General features: G+C 42.9%; 1 protein-coding gene across 1 annotated transcript; it reads right to left on the bottom strand.

The window, feature by feature from the left end:
- Positions 1–1567: 1567 nt before the first annotated feature.
- LOC145813082 (uncharacterized) lies at positions 1568–2008 on the bottom strand. The gene has a single exon (XM_082908346.1). The coding sequence runs from the start codon at positions 2006–2008 to the stop codon at positions 1568–1570; it is 441 nt and encodes a 146-aa protein (XP_082764472.1).
- Between the last annotated feature and the right edge of the window lie 9240 nt (positions 2009–11248).

Here is an 11248-nt window from a genome sequence, read left to right as displayed (position 1 = left end):
AACTTAAGATCTTACCCCTATTGATGTTACCCTTAATGGTTTTGAAAAAAAACCTGCTATTGTTATCACCCTGACTAAGCCACTGGACTCTAGATTTTTGATGAGCCAGACTCTCCTCAACAACCAGAAGATCAACATACTTTTTGTAAAAGGTTCTCTCAAGATGTTGCAAGGACGTATTGCTAGGATCCTTATCCAGCTTACACTGAGCAGAGAGGAGCTCAGACCTAGAAGTGTAGACTCTAGTAGTAATGTCACTAAAGTCTTTCTTATTCAGAGCCTTAAGAGCTGGTTTCAGATTTTTCAGCTTTTGACACACTCTAAACATAGGGACACCTTGAATGTATTGGTTCCAAATTGTAGAAACCACAGAGGAAAAGTCCTCATGGTCAGCCCAGAAGTCAAAATATTTGAAAGGTTTCTTGAAGGAAGTCACCTTATCAGATATATGAACCACTGCAGGCGAATGATCAGATATGCCAGAGGGCAAAAAGGTAGCAAAAGAGGCAGGGAATGCATCAAGCCAAGCCTCATTTACCAGCACTCTGTCAATCTTAGATGCAATGTAATCCCCGCTTGTTCTCTTATTGGCCCAAGTGAATTGGCAGCCTCCATAGGAGAGGTCAACTAGCTCGGCTTGTAAGATACGAGAATTGAACTCCTCTTTATCCTTAGACCAACCAGTAGAGCCTCCAGATTTTTCATAAGGAAATCTAATAGCATTAAAATCTCCTAAAATTACAAGAGGAATATTGGACTGAGCTTGGGAAATATTGACCATGGACTCAAAAAAATCTTTCCTAACTTCATGTTTATTCTCAGCATAAACAAAACAGACTCTGAACGTATAATCCGTGGTTAAATCATGCACTTCACAAAAAATATACTGATCAGATTCATGTAGCTTTTGAATTTTACAAAAAGCTGAGTCCCAACAGACACAGATCCGCCCAGTTTTAGAAGGTTGTGAGTTTGTCAAAAAGGGCCAGTTGTTGACACCAGAAGAAAAAATCTGTTGTTCATTCAAAGCTTTTATTTTAGTTTCCAAAATGCCCAAAATTTTAATATCTTCATTCAACAAGAATTTTCTAACTTCTTTATGTCTATGAGGATTATTAAATCCTCTAACATTCCAAGATGCAACTTTTAAAGACATTGGAAATAACAAAAATTCACAAATCCACAAACCAGTAAAACTGGAATTACCTGCGTTTCTTCCTCTGGCTTTTATTACCCTTGCTAGAGGATTTACCTTTTGCACTTGAGCCTGCTTGGGCTTGCTTGCCAGTATGAAATTTGCCAGGAGTGGATTCCACAAGATTTTCCACTTTAGCCAACAGTTCTGTCTCGTGAGGGAGGACTAGGCTTGTGATTTTTACCAGTTCCTTCTGAAGGGCCACCAGATCCTCCATATTCTCATCCTTTGACTCCACCTCTGTTGAGTTTAGCACCTCTCTGTGAGTTTGATCAGCTAGTTCCACTGCAGTCTCCACCTGAACTTGCATTTCTGGGTGACACTGTTCTTCCCCAGTTTGTGGCAAGCCTTCCTCAATAGGCTCCTCATTGTTTACTGTCTCAGTAGTCGTTTCTGGAATACCAACTTTCCTCTTACCCTTGGCCGTAACAGTTCCCAGCCAGGATCAGGGTGATTTTGAACTTCCTTTTGGATGTTGATTAGAGCCGCAACCTGAGTTTTCACACATCTGGCTGTATCGTGCCCAAAGGCTATGCAGTGATCACATTTTCGAGGTAAACCTTGGTATTCAACTTTGACTGTGGCTTCTATACCTTCACAATCCACCTTAAACATAGCCGGTAAGGTAGATGCTGCTTCTACCTCAACACACACCCTAGCAAAGGACACCCTACTACCCTGTTCCGTGAGTTGGTCCATAAACAGAGGGACACCTACAGCACTAGCTATTCGACTTAATCCATCACTATCCCAGTATTCAAATGGGACATTGAAGAACTTAGCCCACACAGGGACCTTGGTAGCTTTTTCCATGTTCAAAAAGTTTTGAAAAACTCAGGTCAATATAATGTTTTCAAAGCATAGAAAAGACACAGTTTTTAGTCAAATACTGCCATCTCATTCAGAACTTCTGGCACAACAGGCTCAAAGTAGAAACAAGCATGAAGTATGAAAACCACTGCTACTTCATTCAGATCTTCTGGTGTAACTGGCTCCAAGACAGAAACAGACTCAAAAGAAAGGACGAACACAAAACAAAATATAATGTTTTCAAAGCATAGAAAAGACACAGTTTTTAGTCAAATACTGCCATCTCATTCAGAACTTCTGGCACAACAGGCTCAAAGTAGAAACAAGCATGAAGTATGAAAACCACTGCTACTTCATTCAGATCTTCTGGTGTAACTGGCTCCAAGACAGAAACAGACTCAAAAGAAAGGACGAACACAAAACAAAATAGTGATATTCGAAGCAACAACCCTGGAATCACCCAACTTCTATACAACAGGACTGACTCGATACAACAAGACAGACCCTTAATCAAAAAGACTGACTCAAAACAAAGAAACAGACTCAAAACAAAACCACAGAACTAATTCAACACCCGAGTCAGAAACTAGAAAAGCTAGCATTCGCAGATGCTCAAAATAGTGCGTGCCGCACGCCACATTTGAAGTAAACCGAGCACCGCCCGCTGGTGGACCAACCCCTGATCACATAACAACACAGGTCCAGAGTACTCGAGGGATATCAGACCCTTCTGGAGCTATGGTTCCAAGACTACATAGTAAGAGAGAAAATGGACAACACCTCAGCCTGATTTCACCAAAACAGATATGAGCAAAGCTGAATGACCGTGCTCTTACTGAAATCTACCCAAAATTCTGCCTGTAAACTGATACCCTAAGGTAAAACTGATTCCACCAAATATTGATGCCCGCGGGCCTGATACTCAGACTTGCGAACTGATACATGCATTCCCTGTAGAGACACACTCTAAAAGCACATAGCAAGCAAGTAAGAGCCAAAACACCCCTATGTTGGGGTAGGGTTTCCCTGTCCTATTTTGTCAGGAGCTAGGGTTTCACTACGCACGCAGCAGTTTCAAACAACCTACAATCGGGTAAGCAACCTGTCCTAATCTGGAATGGTCACTATGGATTTCGATATGCACTAGGTCAAATGGTCAAAAAGGGTGCCTCGGTAAAAATCGAGGTTTGTGTTGCCATCGTGGCAGAGCCCGTAACCGGTCAGCCTTATGCCACGCTTCTCAAAGCGAGCCTCTGGCAAACCATTCAAGAATAGCAGACGGCAAACACATAGATATCATGAGTTCGAGTCAAGTTCTCTAAGATCCCCAGCAGAGTCGCTAGAAACTGTAGACATCCCCGAACGTCCCGGGAGGGAATCTCATTTTGTTCACTGGGCATACTACAGTTCGGACTCAAATGGTCACGGTTCTTAATCTGATCTCACAATGTGTGATGTGAGATTGGTAAATCACCAAAGAGTCCAAATCCAGCGAATCGTTTTGAAAAACAGATTTTTAGAAAGAAGTGCCAAACATGGACTGCTTTGCCAGATACAGATTCGCCACCTAAATATTTTGTTTTGGGGAAATTTAAAAAACCCTGACTCGTTGCCTAAGACCACGTGTCCGTTATCACCAAAGTTACCTTGGCTCGGGAACTTGGGTACGATTGGGGAAGGTCATCTATGAGCACCCCCGCTCTCCCGATCCGGAGATCGGCCTATACAAATCATGATATCGAGTTTTGAAAACATATGTGTTCTTATTCCGGTTAATTAGCTAGAATTTACTATGCGATGCTTTGTTCCAAATTAGGCGATCTAGTTAATACATGTGTGTTGTGCGCATCACATAGTAAATTCTAGCTAATTAACCGGAATAAGAACACATATGTTTTCAAAACTCGATATCATGCTTAGCACAGGCCGATCTTCGGATCGGGCGAGCGAGGGTGCTCATAGATGACCTTCCCCAATCGTACCCAAGTTCCCGAGCTGAGGAAACTTTGGTGATGACGGACACATGGCCTTAGGCAACGAGTCAGGGTTTCCTAAATTCCCCCAAAAATAAAACATTTAGGTGGCAACTCTGTATCAGGCAAAGTAGTCCATGTTTGTCACTTCTTTCTAAAAATCTGTTTTTCAAAACGATTTGCCGGATTTGGACTCTTTGGTGATTTATCAATCTCACATCGCACATTGTGAGATCAGATTAAGAACCGTGACAATTTGAGTCCGAACTGTAGTATGCCCAATGAACAAAACGGGATTCCCTCCCGGGACGTTTGGGGACGTCTACAGTTTCTAAAACAGATTTTTAGAAAGAAGTGTCAGACATGGACTGCTTTGCCAGATATAGAGTCGCCACCTAAATGTTTTATTTTTAGGAAATTTAGGAAACCCTAACCCGTTGCCTTAGGCCACATGTCCGTCAACACCAAAGTTGCCTCGGCTCGGGAACTTGGGTACGATTGGGGAAGGTCAGCTATGAGTACCCTCGCTCGCCCGATCAAAGATCGGCCCCTACTAAGCATGATATCTCATTTTTGAAAACACATGCGTTCTTATTCTGATTAATTAGCTAGAATTACTATGTGATGCGCGCAGCAAAACAAGTATAGACTAGATCGCCTAATTTGGAACAAAGCATCGCATATCTGTTTGTTTGGAAAATGATTTGAAGTTTGCTACTCGTAAGTAGGCTAAAATACGGATTTCAGTGAATTATCTCAATTCAAGCAATCCAACCTTCACCCACAGGCATTCATGCAGTTATATCACCTAAGCAATTAGCCTCATGGAAAGCATGCTGTCATGTTAACATTCACACTCATGCGAGATGCTAAAGCATAAACACTTACAGTGTACTCCGAGCCAAAACAAGAAACTAGTTTGTAATCATGCATGATCCTAGTTCATGTTAAGATGGCTAATGCAACGCATGCAAAATGCAACTACGATTGGCTCGGCTATCCTAAGAATGGCATATGAGGTGCGACAATCCAATACATGTATTCAACTTGGAATTGAAATACAATGCAGTTTGCATGATACGCCAAGCTCGGCTCCGCTCGGAAATCCACCGCCATGTCACATGTTGCCTCTGTTTACACTGCTCTGCACCTCTGAGGACTGCACAAGTCTCAAGGTCACTTCTGGACTACTCCCTGAGCACTGTGGGAGGTCACCGACCAAGAGGGAGAACCACCGGCTATGGAATTATGGTCATCAGCCAAAAATTAGATCACCGACTGGGCATTCATTGTCGGCCGGCACCGAAAGTTGCCGACCGGCCATTTCTTCCTACAGAATACTGGTTTGCTGCAACAGAGGACAGACAAGACATGGCAATGCATTTTCAAAGCAATGTGTGCACAACCACCCTCCTCAGCATGTTTGAGACTTAGAAGAGCATGGTTCTCGACCCTCGGGCCATCAATCACGCGTTTCGATGCATGATGGCCAAGGAGGCCAAGTGTGCAATTTGATATCAAATGAAATGCACACAAAACATACAAAGGGTCCCTCCAATCTCTATCATTTTTTATCAAGAGGGATGGGATGCATGCACAATGCTATGCAACCTAAGCATGCGAGCTAAGCATGCAATATGAGCATGTGAACAAGCATGGAAACATGCAAGTATGTAACAAGTATGCAAGCTAACAAGCATGCAAGATGCAATTTAAACATGCAAACATGCAAGACATGTAGCAACATGTTAAGCAACTTAATGAAAGATGCATGCCAAATGCAATATCACTTAAACATGCAACAACATGTTAATAGTCCTATCATCTAGACGTACAAACATACATAGCGTGCAACAACATGCAAAGGGGCCAAGTATGCGACAACATGCAAGGCAAGCATGTAACAACATGCAAAGGATGGTCGTAAACCAATATGGACAGCTCTCAAATAGGCCCAAATCAGCGGCCAATATGCTAAGGGATAAGGGACAAAATCACATACAAACATGCTTGTATAATGGTCCAACACTTAAGCATAAAAGGGCAACTTTTAAAGACACTTAAAAGGGATAAACATGGACATATGGCAACCATTTTAATGCTCTGAAAACATGCAAAGGATGATGCCAAATCAACCTAATAATGCAAACAAGTCATGCACAAAAAGCTTGAAATTAGCCCAAAGGCTCAGACCATGGTCATGTGACACATGAAGCAAATGAGCAAAGTGGACCAAAATAGTTCCAAATCATGCCAAAGTAAGCCTACAACATGCAATGGCCAAAGTTAAAACAAGCTAAAACAAAAGGGGCATGGCATGAGGCACACAAAGCCACCAAAGAGGTGTTACACTACACCTAAGACAACCAAACATGGCATGATTTAGGCGACCAAAATTAGAGATATGACAAGCTAAAATGAGCCCAAAAACCCACTTAAATGGCATCCCAAATGACTAGACATGATGGCATACATAATGACACATCCATGAGGCATACAACCCTAACTCTTTAAAGCATTAAAGGAGTTATAAATGCAAGCATACAAGCATAACAAATGGACTGAAATAGCATTATAAGTGGTGCCAAACCACTGAAATGATCCAAATGGAGTGTCCTAGAGGATTCAACACTCGAAGCTAACAAGCAAGATTACATGGTAGCTATACAAAGCAAGTCATGGACGACCAAAACAACCAAAATCAGAGCTTTAGCATGTTAAAACAAAGCTAGAAGCTTCATGAGATTGAGCCAAAATCATGCTAAAAACACATGTTACAACATGATGCATGTTCAGGCTAAAACATGGGATTACAAGACAAGTGTATGAAGCATACATGGAATGTCTAAACCAACTTTGGATAGAGGTAAATCATGGAAAAATAGCACCAAATATCAACTAAGACATGGCCATCATGAACTTAAACAAGGTGCTCACACATGAGGCAAATATGACAAGTATTTAAGACAACAAGGAGAGGGGATGACCCTCTCCTTCTTAGGACCACAAAACACCATCCCCACCACTGAAATCCCTCTGTATTTTAGTGGTGAGAAGGCCAATACAAGGTGGTCCCGGAGCTCACAAAAAATGCACAAAAATGAGGCCAAACAAGGCCAAAGAGGGGGTAAAAAACCCCAAACACCAAAGTGATCTTAAACAACTATTTTAAGCACTTAAAAATAGAACTTTTATCAGTTGTAACTTAAGCTTAAAAATAGATGCAAGATAGGTTAAAAGCGTGTGCAAAAATGGGGAAACTAAAGCAAGAACACTCACCCTTGTAGACCTTCTTCAAGAACAATGGTCCAGTAGGTTTTTTGAGTCCAAAGAATCCCAAGAACAACAAAATCAACCTCCAAGGACCTCAGCTCCAAGAGGATGGTGTAATGCTAGGTGTTTGTGTGCAAAAGTATGAACAAAACAACCTTATAAACACACAAATATGTAAAGAGAGGGAGATATAGAAATAGATAGGACTATTTGTAACCCTAATTTCTGACCTCTGGAACCTCTGAGGAGGGAGGAGGGGCTCTCCTCTTATAGAGGTTCAATTCTAAAGCTTCTAAGAGAAGCTAACCCAAGAGGCAAATCCCTCCATACATGTATGGAGGGGGGGAATTGTTTGTGCCAGTTGTGCCAGCTGGCACTAAATATCTGCATAAAGCAAATGAATAGGGGTCGGTTGGAAAATATGGCCGATTGACCAACAAAAATGGCCGGCCGACCAAAAACATTGCCGACCGACCAAAATATTTGGCCGGTAGCAAGAAAACTAGGCCGGTGGCCTCAAGCCAAGGCCGGTGAGGTGTGGGGATGGCCAATAAGCCATTTCCCGCCCTTAGGTGCAAAGACCACAAGTCCTTAGTCCAACCAAGCACAAAACAAATAAGTCGAGAGATCTTGAGGCAAGGCGCGCGACCGAGACCTCCGAGAACTCAAGACGAATACGAACATGGATGATCATCGAGTGTTCAAACGATGACGTCCAAGTCTTGAGGACGGTCAAAAATGGGGTGTCTACATGTAGCGTCTTCGATCTGCACCCCAATCTCATGTAAATCTGCACCCCAATCTCATGTAAATCTGCAAAGGTGGATAGGGGGAGAACGATCATCTTCTGCATAAGCTTGGGCTGGAGGTTGCGCACAACCATTCGAATCTGATCTTTGTCAACAGGCCTGATGGTCATCATCGAGGCCTTGGCCCTCCATCGGGTCACAAAATCGGAGAAGCTCTCCTTTGGTTCTTGCTTGGTGGTCTCGATGTCACGAGTTGTGACCTCGATCTGTGTATTGTAGGAGTATTGAGCTATAAAGGCCTCGGCCATCTCCTCCCAGTTTCTCTTGATGGAATCTTCTAGTTTTGCATACCAGATGGCCGCTACACCTGACAAGGTCCGACCAAACAAGGAAAGCTTCTGCAATCTAGATAGGCCCATTGGCCTCAGTATGTCCGAAAACAACCGTAGATGCACAATAGGATCCCATGACCCGTCAACGCAGTCGATGTGTGGCATTTTAAACCGATCTGGCAGCGTCACAGCCGAGTCGGTATACCCATCCTCAATGTCTAGAATGGACTTCACCCCTTGAGATTTCTTGAATAGCTTTTCAAGCTTGCTCACTTTTAATGTCGTGGGGTCAACCTTGAACTCAAAGGGAGAATCCGATAGATTGATAGGCGTGGGTGCCTTGGATAGTTGAGGTAGAATCGGGGGCGGAGGTGGCCCCGTTGGGATGTCTGTATCCTCCTGGACATTCTGGACATTCGCCGTCTCCCCAGGTATTGGGACTCTTGGTGGGAGAGGAGCTTGGTGTGAAGCAGATGCTCCGGTTTGCTGTTGTAGCTTGGCAATTAACTCTGCCTGTTGAGCCATGACCTCAGCCTGCTGTTTGGCAAATTCTGCTTGGCGAACAGCGTCCTGCTGCATAGTTTTCATACTTTTTTGGAGTTGACGCATCATTTCCTCTATCCCTACTATACTGCCCTGATCTAACTGAACTGTCGGTATATCTGCCTCTACAGTAAACTCGAAAATCTCAACCTGACTGCTTAAGGACCACTGATCTGGGAACCGCGGTACCGATATGCTGTGCCTTACTGACCTCTCTGTCTAGCAATCAGGGATAAAGAGCAGAACACTGGTTGTCCAGAGTGCTTGGGGAATATCTGCTGGGTCGGAAGCAATTGTGCTAAACTACCTAGCAAAAAGATAAATAAAGCATGATAAGGAAATAGAAAAATGGACAGCACAACAGTTTAAATAAAGACAGCACACAGCTGGCATTTGTAAGCTGAATATACTGTTCTCAACTACTGATCATTGTTTCCAAACCACAGCCCCAAATCTGAATTTGATACCCACAGGTGGAACCGATTCCCAAATACTGATACTGATGACCGTAGGCTTGATACCCAGACTTGCAAACTGATACATGCATTCCTGTAGAGACACACTCTAAAAGCACATAACAAGCAGATAAGAGCCAAAACACCCCTATGGTGGGGTAGGGTTTCCCTGTCCTATTTTGTCAGGAGCTAGGGTTTCACTATGCACACAGTGGTTTCAAACAACCTACAATCGGGTAAGTAACCTGTCCTAGTTTGGAATGGTCACTATGTATTCCGATATGCACTAGGTCGAATGGTCAAAAAGGGTGCCCTGGTAAAACCGGGATTTATGTTCCCATCATGGCAGAGCCCGTAATCGGTCAGCCTTATGGCACGCTTCTCAAAGTGAGCTCCGGCAAACCGTTCAGGAATAGCAAATGGCAAACACAGTGTCCTAGGTGCACCAATGCAAATGCAATGCAAAGAAACACATAAGTGTAGTCAAAACAAGATATCATGAGTTCGAGTCAAGTTTTCTAAATCCCCAGCAGAGTCGCTAGAAACTGTACACGTTCCCGAACGTCCCGGGAAAAATCCCGTTTTATCCATTGGGCTCACTACAGTTCGGACTCAATGTCACGGTTCTTAATCTGATCCCGCAAAGTGTAATACGAGATGGATAAATCACCAAAGAGTCCAAATCCGGCAAATCGTTTTGAAAAACTAATTTTTTAGAAAGAAGTGTCAAACATGGACTGCTTTGCCAGATACAGAGTCACCACCTAAATATTTATTTTTGGGGGGATTTAGGAAACCCTGACTCGTGCCTAAGGCCACGTGTCCGTCATCACCAAAGTTGCCTCGGCTCGGGAACTTGGGTACGATTGGGGAAGGTCATGCAATGAGCACCCCCGCTCCCCCAATCAAAGATCGGCCACTACTAAACATGATACCTTATTTTTGAAAACATATGTGCTCTTATTCCAGTTAATTAGCTAATTTTTACTATGTTATGTGCACACCAAACAAGTATAGACTAGATCGCCTAATTTGGAACAAAGCATTGCATATTCGTTTGTTTGCAAATGGTTTGAAGTTTGCTACTCGCAAGTAGGCTAAAACACAAATTTCAATGAATTGTTCCAATTCAAGCAATCCAACCTTCACCCACAGGGATTCAGGCAGTTATATCACATAAGCAAATAGCCTCATGGCAAACATGCTATCATGGCAACATTCACATACATGCAAGATGCTAAAGCATAAATGCTTACCTAGTACTCCGAGCCAAGACTATAGTTAGTAATCAAATGCATGATCCTAGTTTATGTCAACAATGGCTAATGCAACGCAAACAAAATGCAACTAGAATAAGCTCGGCTAATCTAAGGATGGCATGTGAAATCCGACAAATCGATACACGTATTCAAGTTGGAATTGAAATACTATGCGATTAGCATGATGCGCCGAGCCCGATGCATGCAATACAGATGAATGTTGCAAGCATGCATAGTATAAGGATGTTGAAATGAAACATGCCCTAAATCTAACCATCATAAGAGGTTAAGTAAAAGGGAGAAAGAAAGGGAGGTTGGAAAACATGCATCACACACACGTATGCTTATTACACAATTGCGCCCTCTCGACAGAGGGACCGAAAGAATAATACAAATTGAATAATTAATCAACTACCCTAGCTAGTTAATTATTACAGACCCTTAATTAATTAACAAATGAATTACAAAAAGGAGGCCGCCGCAGCTCAACCTCGGAATGATTGAATGATGCATGCTCGATCGCCTCGCTCGGAAATCCGTTGCCATGCCACATGTTGCCTTTGTTTACATTGCTTTGCTCCTCTGAAGACTGCACAAATCCCAAGTATGTTTCTAAACCACTCCCTAAACACTGTGGGATGTCACCGACCAAGTTAGGG

Source organism: Camellia sinensis, chromosome 15 (assembly GCF_055761805.1).
Source record: "Camellia sinensis isolate YWXY chromosome 15, ASM5576180v1, whole genome shotgun sequence".
NCBI classification, from domain to species: domain Eukaryota; kingdom Viridiplantae; phylum Streptophyta; class Magnoliopsida; order Ericales; family Theaceae; genus Camellia; species Camellia sinensis.
The sequence above is the reverse complement of the archived record's forward strand: the minus strand, read 5'-3'. Positions and strand labels throughout refer to the sequence as shown.